Genomic DNA, 22,293 nt, shown 5'->3' on the forward strand with positions numbered 1-22,293 from the left:
CAGTGCACACACACACACACTGAGCTGAGGCACCGGGGCAAACTTCTAAGAATTAAATCACTCACCTTTGCATGTGAGTCACCTGTACACAACAGTGAGTCAGTCACCTGTACACAACAGTGAGCCACCTGTACACAACAGTCAGTCACCTGTACACAACAGTGAGTCAGTCACCTGTACAAAACAGTCAGTCACCTGTACACAACAGTGAGCCACCTGTACACAACAGTGAGTCAGTCACCTGTACACAACAGTCAGTCACCTGTACAAAACAGTCAGTCACCTGTACACAACAGTCAGTCACCTGTACAAAACAGTCAGTCACCTGTACACAACAGTCAGTCACCTGTACACAACAGTCAGTCAACTGTACACAACAGTCAGTCACCTGTACACAACAGTGAGTGAGTCACCTGTACACAACAGTGAGTCAGTCACCTGTACACAACAGTGAGCCACCTGTACACAACAGTCAGTCACCTGTACACAACAGTGAGTGAGTCACCTGTACACAACAGTGAGTCAGTCACCTGTACAAAACAGTGAGCCACCTGTACACAACAGTCAGTCACCTGTACACAACAGTGAGTCAGTCACCTGCACACAACAGTGAGTCACCTGTACAAAACAGTGAGCCACCTGTACACAACAGTCAGTCACCTGTACACAACAGTGAGTCAGTCACCTGTACAAAACAGTGAGTCACCTGTACACAACAGTCAGTCAACTGTACACAACAGTGAGCCACCTGTACACAACAGTCAGTCACCTGTACACAACAGTGAGCCACCTGTACACAACAGTCAGTCACCTGTACACAACAGTGAGTGAGTCACCTGTACACAACAGGTGGCTCATGGCTTTCAGTAGAACTAATGTATCTCTATCAATTGTCCCCAACTGGGTTACTTTCTATATTTTATGGATCAGCAAATTCCACAAAACACTCATTTTATTTTATTTATTTTTTTAACACAACTTCACCACTGATTCCTGTTTGCAGTTCTTCTCCTCGGTTCCATTTTCGCGATCACACGCGTCCCCTGCTGGACCAGGCTGGAGCAGCAGTGCTGACACTGGTCCAGCAGAGGGCGCCACGACATCACTAGTCTGCAGACGGCCAACACGCAGTCTGAGACCACCTCCAGTTTATGGAAGCAGATAGTTACCATAATCCAAATTAAAATGCAATAGCAGAAATGCTTTTTCATTTTAAGAACGGAGCTGCATTATTTGACTCATAATTAAAATGGTTAATAAATATTCCTATATGCATTTTCATTTTCTTATTCGTGTCGCACAATCAAAAAGAAAACTGAGGGCATTGCTTTTTCATTTTCGTGGTCCTGCCCTGCACAAGAGTTACCACAACTCCAAAACGAAATCGCAATCTCAAAGTAAGCGCGCGGTGCATGAAAGTGACGTCAGCAGCTCTTCACCTCCGCTGTGGGTATGGCGGTATGACGCCAAGTGTCATTTGTCTCATGTTATATAGGAATATTTATTAATGATTTTAATTATGAGTCAAATAATGCAGCTTTGTTCTTAAAATGAAAAAGCATTCTGCTATTGCTTTTTCATTTTTGAATTTTACATTTCATATTGAATTTTGGTAACTCTTTGCTGGTGCATGTTTTGAAAATTAAATCTCAAATGTGTTTTCCTTTTTCATTTGAATTAAGTACAAGAATGAGCAGTCTTGAAGAAGAAAATGAAAATGCAGATTGAATGACTAATTAACCATTTTAATTATGAGTCAAATAATGCAGCTTCGTCCTTAAAATGAAAAAGCATTTCTGCGATTGCATTTTAATTTGGATTATGGTAACTATCTGCTTCCATGGGACAGCTGTTGAAGTTAGGCACTTTCTCTCACCACGCAAAATGAAAGATTTCTCCTCAAAGTGAAGAGCACAGAGCCTGGAGTTGTCATTGGGTGTCCAGTTTTTTCTTCTCACATTTTCCACCCATTTGTGCAACCTTTTTCTGTCCCCAAAAGGAAAGCTGTAAAAAGAAAAACATTCCAAAAATAAATGTACAATATTTTTCTGTGTAATTTAACTTAAAATTGGGTATGCAAACATATTTAACTCATTTAAGCTTGAACACAATGCAGACAGTTGTGCAGAAAGTTTAGTGTTAGCTAAACTATCGGGCACACAGACGTACGTATTATGTATACATTTTTTCTCCCATTGTAACAGGTCACTGCAAGACTGAACTGATGTACAGGATTACGAATCTGACTTTGATGGGCAAATTTGACAACAGAATAAAATTATGAAGCACTAAAACACAGGACCACAAAACAATTAAATGCATGATGAAATAATGATATGCTTTGTTAAATGAAATAAAATGGCATTTTCAACTAAGTAATAAAATAGTCGGTGGCGCAGTGGTTAGCGCTGCTGCCTCACAGCAAGAAGGTCGTGGGTTTGATTCCGGGGCCCGGACCTGGGACCTCTCTGTGTGGAATTTGCATGAAAGGTTGTTTGTCTCTATGACCCTGTTTGCACTTGGTCACTTGTAACTGTTTTGGGGGATTGGATCACGAGAACGGATCTCGAAGCATCTGTTCGCACTTAGCATTAGCATGTGTCTCGAGCGTGCCACTGATCGCATTACCCCCCCGACCCCCTGCCGAACCTATGCAAATGCAACATGCGTCATTTCCATTTTTAACGACTGGGGGCAGTAAAGCGCAAAACCACGGCTAGTTTTACATGAAAGCGAATAAAAATCAACTTCCTGTTTGCGGACTATATCAAGTCACTGGTTTTAATTCTACTGCAGCTTTTTCTGAAAATCACAAGTTCTTCCCCTCTCCCGTGCGGTCGTATACCCATCTGGAACAATCCTGATATACTACAAAATAAAAAAGCACTTAACTTCACACATTGGGGAGATAAAGGTATAACTCACGTAAAACACATAAGAGAGAATAATAATTTTAGACCATTTCAAGAGCTTGTGACACAGTTTGGAATTAACAGTAGTTGTTACTTAGAATGCATGCAAATTAAGTCCATAATTAAGAAAAGATTCAAACTTGAACAAACACACATGGAGGTCTCTCCGGCTGTACAGTCGGTCCTTAATTTCTCACCTCCTAAACTACTTTCCAAGATATATAAAATCCTTACAAACACAGATCGCACTATTTCTATCCCCATTGCTAAGTGGGAAAGAGACCTGTCTCTCCAGCCTCACTCTAATTTCTGGAGAACAATTTGCCTGAACACCTTTTCACTGATAAAACAACCTAATCTACAACTAATACATTTTAAAGTACTCCACAGGATCCACTACACTGGACAGCGGATGTTTCAGATGGGCATGACCGCCTCTCAGACCTGCTCACACTGCACAGTTAATGTTCCAGATAATTACCTACACGCTGTATGGCATTGCCCACCAGTAAATAAATTCTGGCACATAGTATGCAATGATCTATCAGCACAGGTCGGTTACACCATCACAGCCACTCCTTCTTTTTGTCTCTTAGGAGACCTTAGTGATATCACCTCAGATAAGGCAGAATCTCGCATGCTGATCACCTCCTTATCTATCGCTAAGAAAACAATCCTCATAAACTGGAAAACAAAGCAACACCTGCACATTGCACAATATAGGAACTTACTGTTAGACCACACCTCCTTGGTAGGAATGTCTGCTTCATCCTATAACTAAGTAATAAACAATCAATAGCTGAGGCTGCTGGTTGATGTGGGCGGCCGCGGTCGTGCTGCCGCGGGCCGGGTGTGGTCTGGGGGGGGGGGGGGGGTGTTGGGCGTGGGGTGCTCGGCTGCTTTGCGGGTTGGTGGGGGGTCGGGGGTTGGGTGCCCCGGCGGGGGATGTCTTCCACGCGGGGGGCTGGGCCTGGTGGTTGGGGGGTGGTGCCACGGGGTGGGTGGCGGCGGTTGGGGTGGGTGGGCGGCGGTCCCTGGCTCTGGGCCGGGGGCCCTCCTGTTGGTGGGGGGGCTGGTCCGTCCCTGTGTCTGGGAACTGCCGCTGGATCGTACGCGGTGGGGTCACATGCCTGGGGTGGGGCTGCGCGGCCGGCGGCTACCGCTCCTGTGTGCCCGGGTGGTGCCTTCTGCCCCACCTTCGCCCTCCGTCTCCCTGGTCGCTGCCGCTGCCCCGGGGCCCTCGGGCGGTGGGGGGTGGCCCCCCCTTTGGCTCCCGGATCCCTGTGGTGTCCCCGGCCCCGATGTCGCTGAGGGGGCGCCCTAACCGGGAGTCCCCCCTGGTCACATAATGGGTGTATTTATTTATTTTATTTTATTTTTATGGGGGGTGGAGGGGGCCGGTTGATGCGCCATACTGGGTCCGTAGGGGGGGGGCCTCTGGGTGCCCGGGCCTGCCTTGGGTACCGATCCTCCCGGTGGGTGAAGGGGCTGGGTCCTGTCATGGGGATGAGTCTGGTCTCGCTTGCCCTGGGGGGCCCCCGTCCGGGGGCCGGGCTCTGCTGCCTGTCCGCCCTGGGTGGTGTCCCTTCTCCTTGGGGTATCTGCCTCCCTGTCATCCTGCCCTGGCTCCTCGTGGGGCGGGTGCCCTCCGGCCCGGGGGCCTGCTGCTCCGGGCCTCTTCCTGGCCGGCTTTGCGGCGGGTGTGCCGTGTCCGGGGCCCCCCCCCCGGCTCGTCACTGGCGTGGGGCGGTTGCGACCTCGGAGACCGCACTAATTGGCAGCCTACTTCCAGTGACGTACTTAAACACACCCACCCCCACATTCAGGTACACACACCACCACATCCATACACACACACACACACACACACACACACACACACACACACACACACGTATACACAGATGCAAACATGCACACACACACAAGTATACACACATGCAAATTTACACACACACCCGCACACACGCACACACACACACAAATATACACAAGCGCGGGTACACTGTTGCACACTATTGCATAGCTTATTGTCTTATTTATCCATGAGTAGATTATTATCATCATTATTATTACTACCATCATTATTATTATTATTATTACTATTATTATTATTATTACTATTATTATTATTATTATTATTATCATTACTATTAACGTTGCTATTATTATCATCGCTATTATTATTAACATCACTGTATGAACTCGCATGTATGTTTGTATGGGTATATATGCACTATCTGACAATTAGCTATGCATATTTACGATCTGTTTTGTTCTCTTTTAACACAATTGTATATTGTTGCCAGTTGCCTCCTCTCTCCTCTCTCTCTATCCCTCTCATCATCTCATCATCCCCCCCCCCCCCCCCACACTCATTTCCCCTCTCTACTCACCCCCCTATCTATCCCCCTCAGTCCGGTCATGGCCAGAATGTCACCAAGAACATTATAATAAAACCACTGAAGAGGTCGCTCCTGAAACCACCCACGTGGCTCACACTCTCAAGATCTACCTCTGAGAATAAAATCTGTCAGCCATCATAGACATTCAGAGACACTTCTGCTTGTCATTATGGCCAGACCGGACAAGAAAAAAAAATAAAAAAAAATAAAATAAAAAAAAATATGTGTGTGTGTGTGTGTGTGTGTGTGTGTGTGTGGTGTGACTGCAGTTGTGCTTGTTATTCTCCTGATGAATCTGCTAAAAAACATCAGAAGCCTTTTGGAAACCAAATCTGAAAACTGATCAAATGAAGCCACAACCAATGAAACCAGGAGAAACAGACGGGTCAGGGTCAGAGGTCAGAGGTCAAGGTCATTGCTTTGTATATTAAAAAAGTTTCCAACACATATACATATGTATTTTTTGTAAACATCTTTCACATTTGTATGTTCTTAAACGTGTTTATTTTAATAACGTTTTAATAATCCTTTGGCCCTGTGATGAACTGCCGACTTGTCCAGGGTGTCACCCTGCCTTCGCCCTAAGACAGCTGGGAGAGGCTCCAGCAGACCCCGTGACCCTGAACAGGAATAAGCGGGTATAGAAGATGAATGAATGAATGAATAATCCTTTGTGTTTGATCTTAAATGTCTTTTTTTAAAACACATTTTATCATCTGCATGCTTTACCATCTCTTTGAAACACATTCTAATAAGTCCCTCCTGTCCAGTAATTGGCGCTATACCACAAACAGTTGTAATCCACATTTATTCGCAGAAGAAGACGAATCGCCACAGAAGAAGAGAATAATTGGGCCCAGACCCGGCATTCAATTGATACATATAATATCCATGCAGTCTGCGATCTCATTCTAAAGTAGGTTTTACGGTGGTGTCCTAATGAGTCACTGTTTAAAATCACTTTTGTGTTAAGCTAGGATGTTGTTTTGCTAGAAGCCCCGGGTATCAAGCTGAACTGAACATTAAGTTAGTGTCATGGCGGTAAAAACGATGTCTCCAGATGACCAGTTTCAGCTTCCAATTAGGGTTGCCACCCGTCCCTTTTTTCCCAGAATTGTTCTCTTTTTTCACCACCTGTCCCGGGAAAAATAAAATGTCTCCCGGGACACAATTTGTCCCGTTTTTTAGGGAAAATGACAAAACCTCAGTTGATTTCCGTCTGTGGTCTATATAGGGTTGCCAACCCTCCTGTAAAATACGTGATTGTCCCATATTTGGCAACTAAAAAACCTGTCCCGTAATGAACTGATACGGGACCCACTTCACTGTCTCCTCTCCTCTTGTGTTCCCCTTCTTGCTCCCCCCCACCACCACACACACACACACACACACACACACACACACACACACACACACACACTGTTTTTCAAATTGGCGACAGATGTCTGGCTGCCTGAAATGAATTTCCCGTGAGGGATCAATAAGGTTTGATTGCTTGATTGAAATCAGTTCAACTCCTGTGTGAATGAAGCAGACACTAGTCCACCTCTCACTGACTCTGTTGACTGACATCAGATTTAATGTGGATCACTGAGTCAGTGAGGACTCACCCTGCTGCACCGCTCACTCACACTGCTGCTGCTGCTGCTGCTGCTGCCTCCAGCCAACATGCAGCCAGACGGAGAAGCACTTGGACTTTGAGCTGCTCTTGTGATATTTTCTCATTCTTAGATTCTCTGATCAGTGTTTCTGCTCCCACTTCCCTGAAATCACATGACGCTGTGTTGAGTTGATGTGCAGCCACGTCCCTCTCTTCCAGGGTGCAGCAAGTGTGGCTGTGGCTCCCAGGAGCAGTTGGAGTGCAACAGGTGAAGAGAAAGCAAAGCAACTCGAGGCCTCAGTGCTTCACCTGACACACACACACTGACAAACATGGAGCAGCGACACAGACACACAACAATGGACAATAAGTTACCAAAACTAAAGATTCTTCAACTCATTTCCTCATCAGTGATGAATAATAGATGATCATCAGCATCAAATCAATCATATTTATGTAGCCGGTTCGGCTTGACACTGCCTCCGCTACATATTTTACATTGTGTCTTTGGTTATGAACAACGAGGCGCAGACAAATGCAAGTCGACTTGTTGACTGAATTTATTTTCTGTACAAAGAAAATAAAAAAAATAAAAATAAGTCCGGTACAGCACACCTCCACCGACCGTCTCTGCAACGTACACATTTAAAAGAACGTCAGTGCTGCGACCGCGACTCCTCAAATGAACTTATATATCATGCACAATAAACATGGACATATCAAATGCTATGATTAACATTCTTTTTTCCACATTTCACGACGCCATATGCGTGAGCACCATTACATCTTACCTCTCTTCAGCAGGGCTAAAGCCAAGTGAGGAGAAAACGGCAAAATGTACAGGAAATGACGCCGCTACTGTGTCAAAAGTTAACAGAATAAATTAAAGCAATAAAATAGATTGAACAAAATAATAGCTCCCCAAAAAAAGAAACAAAATTTGTATGAAGGAAATTAAAGCACTTCCATAAAAAACGAAATAAACAATAACTGATTTTTGTGAAATTGAAACAACCCGATTAACACATCGGTTACATATTGGTCACTGTATAATATAATAAAACAGTTTATAGTCATGTGTTTACCATAAGCAGTGGGATGTATAATAGGCTGTATGAACAGGGAGACCTAATGACCTCCACAGTCCTTAGGCTAACAAGGAGGTTAGCTCAGTAGGCTAAACCTCTGACTGTGTTTGTAGGGGATGTGGGTTCAAAGCCCAGTTGATACCAGATGACCTGATTTTTACTAAATATATTTCTACTTTAAACTATTGGATGTGTTTTTAAAGTATTAAAAATTCTTTCTACTTGGAAACAACATCATATATCATTTTTTTCAGATGTTCAGAGAAGAGCTTAAATAAGTTCTCCAGGAGCTGCTGCCCATCAGCCCACAGCCGGCTCAGTTGATAAGACGCTGGACTGTGCATCACAAGGTTGTTGGATCAAGTCCCTCCATGGACAGAGATCCATTTTGAAGGTCAATGGCTCCAAAATGAAGGATAAATGTAGCAGTGGATGTGATTCACAAGTCAGCTGATGGCTCAGGGTGGAAGAGTGCTGAGACTGATAGCTCCTGTGGTTGTAGGTTCGAGTCCCAACAACAGCTAGAGATACATTTTTAGCTCCAACGGGCCGAAAATATCAGTAGAATTGACTTGAGAGTTTTCACGTAGCTCAGCATGAAACGCAAAATGTCTCTGAATACTGAATGCTTCAATTCTGATGACAAATTGCTCCTCTTCAATTCAAAACACTAGTGTGACTGTGCGAGGTCTTGAACCAGCAACCTTGACATTCAAAGCTCTTCCTCTGATGCAGTGAGCTACCTGGCTGCTCTTAGAACCTTCTGATGGTCCACTGGTCCTTTGGAAGTCTTGGTTTGCATCCTTCCACTCTGTCTCAACCATGACAGGACGCTCATTGACCTCAGTTTCAGGCTCATTCAAGCACTTTCAGATATATATTTTTTTTGTCCCAGAAAAAAATCTGGCAAACTGCAAATTTCCCCAAATGTGGGATTAATAAATGCTTCTTCTTCTTCTTCTTCTTCTTCTGAGCGGAAGGAGCGTGAGAGGGAGAGAGAAAATTGGAAGCGATTGTGCTACCTAAAACCTTTTCTATTCTTTACACTTTGGTGATTGTTTTTGTGTATTTGTGTAGTTTATTTTAGTGTGAGTTAGTTTAGTTTTTAGTGTTTGTTTTGTCGTGTTTTGCGGCCAGACTCCACTGCTTCTCCATGTGGTGTCGCACAGGCGGCAGGTTTACATGATATTAAACAACAGGGCGGAAGAGTTCAACTATCGATTCATCGTACGAGTGGATGACTTCGATTATACTCTGTTTGCCACATCGTCGGAGGTAAAATGCTTCGGCTGTGGGGCGGAGGGACACCTCCTCAGAGCTTGTCCGAACCGGGCGGGTGCTGACGCGACGGGTCCGGTCGGCGGAGCGGCAGTCGCGGCTGCGGCAGCTCCGAGCGGAAAGCCCGTCCCCGCTCCACGAGGGAGAAACTCCGGGGACAAGGGGGGGCCGCTGGCCCGAGCAGTGAAGAGGGAGCGAAGGAGCAGGAGTTGAGAGAGAACGAAGGTGGAGAGGTCGAGGAGATGGAAGAGGGTGAGTTGGGAGAGACAGGTGGGTCAGGGAGTCAGGGAGGGGAGACGGGTGAGGTGGAGGGATCAGGTGCGGGGATAGAAGTAGGTGAGGTGGAGGAATCAGGGAAGGCAGCGGAGCTGGGTGCGGGTGTGGTGAGGGAGACAGGTGAGGTGAATGAATTAGGTGAGGTGAGGGAAACGGGTGAGGTGGAGGAATCAGGTGAGGGAAAAAGAAAAGAAAAAGATCCTTCAGAGGACATGATAGTGGGTGGAGGTGTGTTAGAAGCACTGGGTGGTGTGGATGAGAGAACTGGTGGTGGGTCTTGTGTGACTGAAAAACCGGGTGGTCTGTTTGAAACACCAGAATTGAAAACTGCTGCGTCTCAGAGACGCAGCAAAAGGAAGCAGACAGTGTCAAATGAGGGGGGAGGGAAAACTGGTAGACTGGGGGCTGGAGCTGCTGCTGAAGACAGCAGTGACAGTGAGGGCGCCATATCTGACTGCAGCGAATTGTCGCTCTCTCAAATAGTTTTAACAACACCTCTAGCTAATAGAGAAAAACATTTTTATTCAGCAAAGATGATAAAAAGCTTCTTGCAAAAAACAAAAGGAGTTAAAAACCTGAACATTGACATGCATTTTCCTGACAAAGTCACCTTTTTTCTGTCTGCCAAGCATGTAATAAAAATAAAAATAATAAACAAAAGTTCATCAGATTTAACTGAGCAAGAAATCTTCAGGTTAAAAAAGCACCTTATACGAGTCCGAAAAGAAATACATTTTTAAAATGATGACAGGGATTTTATTTTTATCTGTGTTTTTATTTCTTAATTTTTGTGCTTTTTATTTTTTAATCCCAAACATGGAGGTTTTAAAAATTGGAACGCTCAATGTGAATGGAGCCAGAGAACCAAAAAAGAGGGCACTTGTGTTGGACACAGCAAGAAGAAAGCACTTGAACACTTTATTTCTTCAAGAGGTCCACAGTGACCCAAGTATTGAGGGGTGCTGGGAGAAGGAGTGGGAGGGCAGGGTGTTTTTAAGCCACAACACCACAGCAAGTGGAGGAGTGGGCATCCTCCTCTCTAAGAAGTTCTCTCCATCCTCGGTGGAGGTAGAGCAGGTGGTGAAGGGGAGATGCCTGCTGGTCGAAGCCAAGCTCCACAGTTTTAATCTGTTTTTTATGAACATTTACGCACCAAACCATGGAGCAGAGAGGAAGAGGTTTTTAGAAATTGTTAATAATAAATTAAACAGCTGCGGCTCGGAGGATTATTTAATTATTCCACAGGAAATCAAGGACACATTGAAGTCCTCAACTGCAAAAAGATGGCTTTAGCCAGCCTGTTGGACTCAAGGGTACAGGGGGCGCTGGTCCGGTCCCGGATCCAGAACATCCCGGAGATGGATGCTCCCTCTGGCTACTTCTTCGGCCTGGAGAAGAAGAATGGACAGCACAAGGCCATCCACTGCCTGCTGACGGACACCGGGCAGGAGCTGACCGAGCCCCAGGAGATCAGGAGCAGAGCCACACAGTTCTTCTCCCAGCTTTACTCGTCGGAGTATGAGGAAGACTTTGAACAGGAGGAAGACTTTCTCAGAGCTCTACCGCAGGTGTCAGCTGACACAAATGCACAGCTGGACCGCCCTCTGCAGCTGGAGGAATTAACGGCTGCCCTGAAGAGCATGCAGGGACGGAGATCCCCGGGGATCGACGGACTCACCGTCGAGTTTTACAAAGAGTACTGGGACATTCTAGGAGCTGACCTGCTCCAGGTTCTGAACCAAAGCTTGGACAGTGGTTCCCTCCCTCTCTCCTGTCGAAGAGCAGCGGTGACTCTCCTTCCTAAAAAAGGACAACTGCAGGAGATTAAGAACTGGCGCCCGGTGTCCCTTCTCTGAGCCATGGAGCAGGTCATCCACCGGGACCAGACCCACTGTGTACCCGGCAGGTCCATGGTAGACAACGTCTACCTAATTCGGGATGTTTTGGAGGTCTCCAGCTCATTGGGTATTGACACTGGTCTCATTTCGCTAGACCAGGAAAAGGCGTTTGACCGGGTTGAACACAGCTTCCTCTGGAAAGTCATGGGGAGGTTTGGGTTCAGCCCTGGCTTCATTGCCATGATCCGTGTGTTGTACAGTGACATTGAGAGTCTACTGAAATTCAACGGCAGTTTGTGTGCTCCCTTCAGGGTGCAGAGGGGCGTCCGGCAGGGCTGTGCTCTGTTTGGGATGCTCTATGCACTCTCCCTAGAACCTCTCCTCTCAAAAATACGTTTTAATATTAATGGCTTGGTTTTACCTGGTTTTAATAGCAACATTGTTTTATCTGCTTATGCGGATGGTGTCATTGTTTTAGTTAAAAGCCAAAACGATGTTGATATTTTAACCATTTTAACTGATAAATATAATAAAATGTCTGCTGCAAAAGTTAATTGGAGTAAAAGTGAGGCAATTGCTGTTGGGAAGTGGGCAAGTGGCCTCCCAACCCTTCCCCAGAACCTGGCCTGGAAGACCGAGGGGCTAAAGTACCTCGAGGTCTTCCTCGGAAACGAGGCCATGGTGAAAAAAAACTGGGAAGGAGTGGAGGAAAAAATCGAACAAAGAATAAAAAAATGGAAATGGTTGCTCCCACAGATGTCCTATAGAGGCAGAGTTTTGGTTTTAAACAACCTAGTCGCGTCCCTCCTGTGGCACCGACTGTCCTGTCTGGACCCTCCAGCTGGACTTATGGTCAGAATCCAAGAAAAAGTCATAGATTTTTTTGGGGATGAAAAACATTGGGTGCCACAGGGGGTGCTGTTTTTACCGAGAGAGGAGGGGGGACAGGGCCTCATCCACCTGGCCAGCAGGACTGCAGCTTTCAGGCTGCACTTTCTCCAGCGCTTCCTGACTGGTCCAACAGACCTGGTGTGGAGGGGTGTGGCCAGCTGCATCTTCAGAGAGGTGAGTCAACTGGGACTGGACACTGCTCTGTTTTTAATGGATTCCAATTTTTTAAAGTTAAATGGGATTCCTCCTTTTTATCAAAGTGTTTTTAAAGTATGGGCCTTTTTTAGAAGCAGCAAAGAAAAAAACACCGCAGATTCTCTGCTCTGGCTTTTAAAAGAACCGCTCATTCATGGTGCCAGATTGGACATTTCTAGTGGTGCGACGCCCGGGCTGACGGCTGCTCTGCTCAGGACAAACACCGTGGACTTGCAGCGCCTGGTCCGAGCGGCAGGACCGACCCTCGGTGACCACCAGACTGTGGGACGTGTGCTGGGCCTGCAGTCCGCCAGGATGACGGAGAGACTGCTCCAGCTGTGGAGGGAGAGACTATCCCCTGGAGAACGAAGCCTCCTCGTGCAGCTGGAGTCAGGCACAGAGCCAGACACCACAGAACCCTTCCCGGCTTTAAGAATCACCCCTCGCCTTGAGACCGAAGGCCCTCTACTGAAGACCACATCCCTTCGCCTTGGTCACACTAAGAAGAAGGACCTCTATAAAGTGTGCGTCCAAGTTTTTAACCAAAAGACTCTGGGGAAAAGAACAACGTGTGCTTGGAGTAAAAGACTGGACGGTACACCCCACTGGAGGGTCCTGTACAAGCCGCCACTGAAGAAAAGAACAGGAGATCTTCAGTGGCGGATCCTGCATGGGGCCATTGCCTCCAATGCTTTTATCTCCATCATTAACCCTGCTGTGTCCAACCAGTGCCCCTTCTGCGACTCCAGCGAAACGGTTTTTCACATTTTTATTGATTGTTTTAGACTCACTGCATTTTTTATTGTTTTAACAAATGTTTTTAGTTCTTTTAATCAGAGTTTTACAATCACAAATTTTATTTATGGTACGGGCTACAGCAAAAAAACCAAAGAAATGTGGCAACTTTTAAATTTTATTATTGGAGAAGCGAAAATGGCAATTTCCATCTCAAGGAAAAATAAAATAGAATGTCTCGGTAGCAATGATGCAACAATGGTGTGGCGCCGCAACCTGCGTTCCCGAATCCACCTCGAGTTTTCTTTTTTTAAAATGGTGAAAGACCTTGACGCTTTCCAAAAAATCTGGTGCCACAAGAATACTTTGTGTGCTTTTTTAAACAATAAGTTATTTTTTTCTGATGCACTAAAATATTGAATGTTTTCTTTTTTTAGGCTTTTGATTTGTGTTTGTGTTTTTTTTGTGTGTGTTTTTATTTTTATTTGTCTATTTATGTATTTATTTATTTAATATTTTATTTTTATTTCGTTTTGTTTTGAATGGGTTGTCTCTTTTGGTTTGGGTTTTGTTTTTGTGTTGTTGTTCATTATTTTATTTTTTTTAGTTCATTTAATTCTTTGTTTTAATCATTTATTTATGTTAGGAAAGGTGCATAAGTTTTTAGCCTGTATTTTGTAAATAAATGTGATTGTAAAAATCAAAAAAATCTTCTTCTTCTTCTTTTTCTTTTTCTTTTTCTTCTTCTTCTTCTTTTTCTTCTTCTTCTTCTTGTTATTATTAATAATAATAATAATAATGTTATTATTATTATTATTATTATTATCATTATTATTATTATTATTATTATTATTATTATTATTATTATTATTACGATATCCACTGGAAACCATACACTCATCTAGTGCAGTCAAACAGAAAATTGCTATACAGTCCTATTTTTCTATGCCTCCATGATACAGTCAGAAGTGCTGTTTTGGTTAGGAAGAATCACATGGTTGATGACGTACAGCATAAACCAGTGCACTGCTTCATGAAGTATGGAAACCCTATCACTGGTTTGGTTGTCTCGACTCAGAGCTGAGTTGAGCTTTCGAAGTCAATGGAGAATTGATCGACAGGGGTTTGGTTTGACAGTGTTAAGCTCCGTAACATGCAAATTGGTGGGAGTTGATGAGGAATCACAGTGTGTAGACGCTAACGCTACTCACACAGCTCAGATGAAAAAAAGGGAGTGTGATTTGGGTTTGTGGTACATCATGACAATCTTGGACTTGCAAGACTGAGGCGACGGTTCCATTCCCATCAATGCGTATTATATATGTGTTATTTAGCTCATCTATTCTACATTTTAAATAGATCACATTTGACATGTGACCCACTGAACACTTACTATTGAACATATTTTTAAACTATGGGCTATTTAGTCTTGTTTTAGGATATAATATAATTCATTGCACAAACTGTCAGGCTAAGTATAGAGCTATAGTCTACTACAATCAGTCGTCCCAAATAAGAGACATTGTCTTTATTTTTCATTTTTATTTTATTGTGTCAGCATTGAACCATACAACCATGTAGTGTTGTCCAACAAGAATGCATGGTGAATCAAATCCCAAACAACCTATGAAACAATGAACACCTTTCCATTGCACTTCATATTATTGACCACTAGATGACCTTCTCGAGCACTGTGTCATTGAAGCCTCGAGTAATGAACCATTTTTTTGAATCAAGTATCGAAGCCTCAACAAAGCCTCAATCGGCCATCACTCCTCCTATGATTATAAAGAATACTAAATGACAGAAAGTGCTGAGAATAATCAAGTTCTCATCTTTTACTTCAGACCTTAGAGATGTCTCGTACTTACAAAACAATGGAGCAAACAATACATTGAAACAATAAAATAAAATGTACTTTGTATTTCAAAGAGGTGGCAAAACAGATGCTGAAATAAGTGCATACGTGAACAAAGTGTCAACTCTTATTGCGCGGTCTGCTGGGAGTTTTGACGCACATTACAAAACATAGTTGCTGTGTGTTTGTGTGTCGGGGTATGGGGGGGCGCAAACTGTCTAAGTTATTAATTAATAACTACTGTTAATATTTATACATATATATTAATATTAACATAAATTAATATGACATATATTTCAATCACAGAGTGATGAAAGGTTTTTATTTTTGATTCAAATTATATTATATTATATTATTTTTAGAAAGACGGCACATTCCAGCTCTACCTACTAATGTGCTTTAAATCGCAGTAGATTCCATCTGCGACGGACGTTAAATGTTCCCCAGTTGAAATGGTGCATGCACAACGCATATTAATCTAATGTCATAAATCAGGAAATATCGAAAAAGTCTCGGTTCGTAATCGCATGCGCGACTCACATCGGGAACCCGTCGGAAACCGTCTCATAAATCCACGCGTGCAGGCACTCAGATGGGGTTGCGACAGTGGTAAAGGAAGACCAAGGCTTTGAGGTTTTGATTGGTTGTTGTTTTTCTTCTTCGTCTTCTTTTTCTTCTTCGTCTTCTTCGCTTTTTGTAAATAACGTTCTCAAAGGAACGGGAGGAAAATGGTTGCGCTTGAGTCAAGTGAACAAAAAATGGGGGGATTATAAAATTACGCAAACCTCGCATATTTTGCTCGGAAATCGGAGATTTATGCGGCGAAATTGTCTTTGGAAAAATGCGACACCCCCCCCCCCGCATGATGACGCGTACTTTGACTGATTATGCCTTGAATTACGCCATTGCATAGTGCCGTTTTTCTGGAGGGACTGACTAGACCACTGAGCAGTTAGTAGCAATAGCCAATCAGATCTGGAGTCTCCGATGGCAAGGTCAGCTAGCTGGCTTTACGCTGAACTTCACACGTAAGCATCCTGTGATTGGATAAGAAGCCCTGAGAACCTCGAAGACTGAACTCAACCTGGAGATCCAGTTGCCACCACGGTGAAGCCGTAATACTTGAAGAAGAATATAAAGATTTAGTTGCCGAACCATCTGCAATTTCAAATATATAAACCGTGGTGCATTGAATTGGAGACAATGTTCAGTTTATTGGTGCAGTTTGGACAAGAGTTGAAGCTCATTTTGTGTTCATTTAGGGTTGATTAAATATGACGTCGCTAAAGGCCGAGGCTAGAAATGCATATAATATAATATAATATAATATAATAGTATATTATATTTTATATTATTTATTAATATAGCATTATATAATCACTATATATGAATTCACATGATCATGAGTGTTATGATGCAATAAAGTAAATACAATGTGAGTCAGTAAAGTACCCGTTCTCTAGTTGTTCTGTAAAATAGTGGTGTGTGTGTGCGTGCATGTGGGTGCGTGCGTGTGTGTGTGTGTGAGTGTGTGTGCATGCGTGCACACTTTTTTCCCCCTGTTTTTGCAGAGCTGCAGATGAAGCTGCTTTGCTAACTGTTAGTTGACCTTTGACCTTGTGCTGAGTTCCTGCTGACTCTCTGCCTCCCCCCTGTGGTGAGCAGCTGGTACTGCAGCCTGACATCAGTCACGTCAGCTCATTGGCTGGCACCAGTTCACTGCCAGGAAACACTCCCACTGCTGTCTGGATTGTCTTGTTGCTTTATTGCTTCAATTCAACACTTGATCATTGACTTGACATTGTTGTGCAATACAGACTGATGGCATATTTCATGACTTATTGATTGACTATTGTCACATTGAGCCAACAAGCAGAATCAAAAGACAAAATTCTCTCACAATATTTACATGCATTCATCTGATTGTTGACAAACGGATCAACAGTCAGAAGGTTGATCAGATGGATGAGTTGTTGAAAGGTCAAAGGTCAGCGGGGAAAGGTCCAGAGTGGAAGCAGACCTCAGCTGTGTTTCCACAGTAATAAAGTTGTCATGTGGACTAATGACACATTATTAATCTGTGGGATGAATGGGCTGCAGAGGAAGAGAAACAACGTGGCACAAACATCCAGCAGCCGTGGAGACAAACATCAGGTGGACAACAGTCACCAGGAGCACAAACAGGAAGTGGCGTCCTGGCCCCGCCCACCCTGTGATTGACAGCCGGAGACACTGGGCAACAAACGTCAAGACAGAAGAAGAATCAAAGGTGAGAATTCAGCTCAGAGTCTCTCTGACGACTTCAGTCACACTTTCATCAACTCAGCTGAAGAACCTGAATCAACATAAAGTCCAACATGTAGCGGCTGAGTGAAGGAGGTCTGGACTCTGTGGAGGAGCTCCATGGTTCCAGAGACGCTGTAGAAGGACAGAAGACCTGCTCTGTGGTCCAGGTACACTCCCACTCTGGAGGACTCAGGACCTGAGACATCAGTCCTGATGCTGTTGTGACGAAACACATATCCACCTGGGTAACAATATAAACTCCAGGATTTGTCATTGAATCCAAATGCACTTTCCTCTGACGTTCCTGCTCTGCTGATGTTCCTGTAGGCCACTGCTACATCAACCCACCCTCTCCACTCCACCTCCCAGTAACATCGTCCAGTCAGACCTTCTCTACTCAGGACCTGCTTCTTGTCTGTGAATCTGTCTGGATGATCACAATAAGACTGAACTTTCATCATGAATGTCACTTTTCTGTTCTCCTCAGATAATAACAGATCTTTGTTCACTGTGTTTGGATCCAGAGTGATTTGAGGTGAACATCTGAGGAAGTCCTCTCTGCTCCTGGGTTCTGGTACCTTCAGTAGAACATCAACGTTGCTCACTGTCCATGAGATGTTTGTCTGAGTGTCCATCAGAACTTGCTGTATTTCATCTCTCAGCTTGGTCACAGCTGCTGCCACGTCCTCAAAGTATCTCAGAGGACGGATCTCCAGGCTGGAGGAGTCTGGAGACGCACTGAGTGCTGGCAGTGAGGAGAACCTGTGGAGAAACTGGCTGTGGTCCAGTGTGTGTGAGATCTTCTCCAGCTCAGCGTCTCTCCTCTTCAGCTCCATCATCTCCTGCTCCAGCTTCTTCTCAATCTCTTTGACTCCACTCACTGCTGCACCCTGTGTGGATCTGACCTGCTGCTGCACCTCAGAGCGTCTTTTCTCCAGCAGATGGATCATCTGGGTGAGGATCTTTTCGCTGTCCTTGACTGCTTTATCAGCAGAGCCGTTGATGGACTCCACCTCCTTCTGAAGCACCTTCAGGTCTTCCTCTGTGTGCTGGATCTTCTGCTGGATCTTCTGCCTGGTCTCCTCCAGCTCTCTCTGCCTCTCAGTCCTCTCTGCTGCTGCTGCCACTGTGTTGTGACCTTTATGTTCATCCACAGAGCAGAGATAACAGATGATCTTCTGATCAGTGCGGCAGAACATCTTCATCACCTCATCATGACGAGGGCAGATGTTCTCCTGGAGCTGCTGGCTGGGTTCCACCAGCTTGTGCTTCTTAAATGTTGAAGACTGACGATGAGGCTGGAGGTGAGAGTCAAAGTAGGAGGCCCGACAGACCAGACAGGACTTGAGGGCCTTCAGTTTCCTCCCAGTGCAGACATCACAGGCCACATCTCCAGCTCCAGCATAGCAGTGATCAGCAGGAGCATCTTGGAGTCCAGTCTTCTCCAGGGTCTCCACTAGAGCTGCTAACATGGTGTTCTTCTCCAGGACAGGCCTTGGTGTGAAGGTCCTCCTACACTGAGGGCAGCTGTAGACTCTCCTCTCCTCCTCTGCATCCCAGTGGTGTTGGAGACACTTCCTGCAGTAGTTGTGTCCACAGGAAGTGGTCACTGGTTCCTTCAGAAGATCCAGACAGAGGGAACAAGAGAAGGTTTCTGGGTCCAGCTGAGCTGCTGCCTGAGCCATTTCACCTCTGAGAGCCACCGACTGACTGACTGACTGACTGACTGACTGGCTGACTGGCTGACTGACTGACTGGCTGACTGACTGACTGGCTGACTGGGTTCCAACTTCATGAGAAACAAAACCAGTTTGACTTGAAGGGGAGGAAACGACCAGTCCGAGCTGTGATTGGCTGCAAGGACCACAAGGGGCGGGGCTTCTAACCTCCTGAGTCATTCCGGGAAGAGGAATGTCAGGATGTGTGTGTGTGTGTGTGTGTGTGTGTGTATGTGTGTGTGTGTGTGTGCTTGTGCACTTTGTTTCCTTGGCGCTGAAGACAGACGACGACGACGAATCAAAGTTCATAGTTCACAATCTGAGTTGTCGTTTGCAGCTGATGTGATTGCTGCTGGGACACACACATACACACACACCCACACACACACCCACACACACTAGTGTGTGTGGGTGTGTGTGTGGGTGTGTGTGTGTTTGCGTGCGTGTGTGTTAGAGGCTAATGCTAATGCTTGTTGTTCGGCTAGGTGTCTTCACCTGTCACAGTTAATTCACATTTATTTCAAGTGAGGCACCGCCGCTATCTGCTAGCCGCTCGCCGCTATCTGCTAGCCGCTATCTGCTAGTCGCTCACCGCTATCTTATTGCTCTTCATAAAGAGCTTTATGGAGCAATAAGAACGGCCACAGTGAATAACTGCAGTGAATCCAGTTTAGATTTTCCTCTCCGACAGGTCAAACTGTTGTTTTGTAGCATCTGCAGTTTTAAGAAGCGTGTGTCATGTGTGTATACATAGAAGAGTGGAGTGTTCAAGTTTCTCTTGTTGCTGTTTGACAAAGACTGGCAGTATTTTCATGCATTTTCTCTTCATTAGAAACTGATTGGGGTCAAATAAAGAAAGAAAAAAGCTTTTGGAGAAAGAAAGCAATGAAAGTTGCTTCATTGCAGACTTTTACTGATACATCTGTCCTGGACCAAGAACATTTCGGCAACCAAGGAGCATTTTTTTGACCGTCGTCCTCTACACCACGGCTTTGACAAAGCGTGACGATGTTGTTGACTGGAAAAGCTGACGCAATGAATGATGACATGAGTCTGATAAAAATGATGGCGTCACGCACGGCGGGGAAAGCTTGGCGTTTTAACGCGCAAAAGGAATGAAAGGAACAGCATGTTGGAAGCTGGAGAAAGTCAAGAAATAATGAACAAGCATGTTGAAGCATTGGATCATTATTTGGGGGAGTTGATGGATTTGCAAGTGGCTGTACAAAATCTCTTTTCTAACGGAGAGGAAAGGGAAGCGGATCATATGGACTGGGATGAGCCTAAATTGATACCTTTTCCACATTTCTCATCTGGCATTACAGAATGGTTGACTGGTGATGTGGGAAAAGGAGATGAGCAGGATGAGCAAAAGAAGCGAGAGGAGCTGGGGGAGCAAGAAGAAGCAAATGCGCTATTGGTGGGGCCAGAGGACAGCGTGTCCCAGGCTAAAGGGCCCGTAAGCAAGCAGGGCTTCAAGCAAAGATGCCAGCTCCTCCTCAGCATCCTCTCCTTTATCTTCTGCATGCTGAAAGGCTGAGGCTGAACAAGCTGCTCTAAAGGCCAAAGCTCAGGCCTTGGAAGTCAAACATGCACTCCATATGGAAGAACTTGAAGCTAAAAGCAAGAAGGGAAAGGCACCACGTGGAGACTGAACTGGCTGCAGCAGAAGCCAACATGCATGTATTCATGGGGAGTGTGATGTCACAGGCCACACCTGAACAACCACCTTCGTCATTAAAGCAACCGCAACCACCGGAAGCTCAACGGCCGTCAACATCAAAGCAGCTGAAGTCAGAAAACGTGACACCCTTACGCCAGTTCCAGGCCACTGCAACATCTACAGTATATAAAATTCCAGTAACATCTCCAAAACATCCTCAAAGCCTGCAGCAGTCATATATTCCTCACCAAACTATACCATGTAAAGCAAAGGCAGAAAAGAAACCTCTGGGTTACGAGCAAAAGGATGAGCATGGCTCCTCCATCTCAACAAAAGGAAATCTAATAAATGAAGGTTTCCTTACTGGCGTGTTAAAGAGGCAAAATGAAATAACTGAATTGCTTGTAAAGCAACATCAAGCAGCTTTTCTCCCCGCCAGAGAGATTCCTGCATTTGATGGTGATGCCTTGCAGAATAACTCCATGTTTTTGTTGTTGTTAAAGTTTCCTTTAAAATAATTCATTTGAACTGTGAGATGCACAATGCATTGAGCAGTCATTAAAAATTTGTGAAACAGTTTGATTTATTTTGAAATAAATGAATAATTCATTGAAGCTGATTTATGTTTAAAACTGTATTTAAAACTGTTAAGTCTTTTTTTTTTTTTTAATAAATAAATAAATAAATAAATAAATAAATGTTTCGCTCTCCACCGAATGTAGCCAGTGCAGAGTTGCCCCACCTAGCCAATCAGTGAGCTGCGTGAGCCCCAGCTGGTCAGCTCGGAAGCGGAGCTGTGCGGGGTTGCAGCTGTTCTCTGAACGCCTCTATCCTCTGTTTTATACAACTCAATAAAGAAACACAGCACAACGTCATTACTGTATTTTGTTTTTTTCTATGCATTTAAAGATTGTCTGCCTCTTGTTAGTGAGAGAAAATAATATTTCAATACTGTGCGAGTGGCCATGGAGCTGCCGTTAAGCCTGAAGCAGATAAAATATAGGTTTGAATATGTGCCCCCCCCCCCCTCATTTGTTTCTGCAGCTGGGTCTGTCCCAGGGAGTTGATCTTTCTGTACTTCTGTGGCAAGGTGCAGAAGGCCCGGGCGGGCTTGGAACCGCAGACTCCCGGGTAATAGCCATGCACGCTTCACCATTTGGCCAAGGAGCCAGGGCGCATGATCAACTGGAGGCATACTGACAGGACCGTCCACTGTCACACTTCCAACAAGACATTTCCACTGGGAGCAAACTGCCACATAATACGTGACAAGAAGAACACACACACCACACACACATCACACATACACTCTCTCTCTCTCTCTCACACACACTCTCTCACACACACACACACACACACACACAGCATCATGTGACTTCCTGGAAGTGTGGGAGCGGTTGAGGCGGCTGGATGGGAGGAGCCACGGTGAGCAGCAGAAGCAGGAAGAGAAGCTGAGTTGAGGTTTTTTTTCTTCTGTAAATGAAGCCAATCATTTATTGTGAGTTGTTCCCTTCTTATTTCCAGCGGCTGCTCTCCCATTGCTAGCAGTA

General features: G+C 44.9%; 3 protein-coding genes across 3 annotated transcripts in view; 2 read left to right on the top strand and 1 right to left on the bottom strand.

The window, feature by feature from the left end:
- The window catches only part of LOC142898369 (NACHT, LRR and PYD domains-containing protein 12-like), a 487,638-nt gene that overhangs the window by 331,692 nt on the left and 133,653 nt on the right, over window positions 1-22,293 (top strand). The window lies entirely within an intron of this gene.
- Window positions 1-22,293, top strand: part of LOC142898376 (NLR family CARD domain-containing protein 3-like) — a 153,089-nt gene that overhangs the window by 1,085 nt on the left and 129,711 nt on the right. The gene's annotated exons all lie outside the window — the stretch shown is intronic.
- LOC142898377 (tripartite motif-containing protein 16-like) lies at window positions 15,932-19,416 on the bottom strand. Its single transcript, XM_076041315.1, has one exon. It carries the CDS (start codon window positions 19,387-19,389, stop codon window positions 17,383-17,385), a length of 2,007 nt encoding a protein of 668 aa, XP_075897430.1. The 5' UTR covers window positions 19,390-19,416; the 3' UTR covers window positions 15,932-17,382.

This window comes from Nelusetta ayraudi, unplaced genomic scaffold, assembly GCF_046127955.1.
Source record: "Nelusetta ayraudi isolate G7.1 ecotype Tasmania unplaced genomic scaffold, CSIRO-AGI_Nayr_v1 ptg000064l, whole genome shotgun sequence".
Taxonomy (NCBI): Eukaryota; Metazoa; Chordata; class Actinopteri; order Tetraodontiformes; family Monacanthidae; genus Nelusetta; species Nelusetta ayraudi.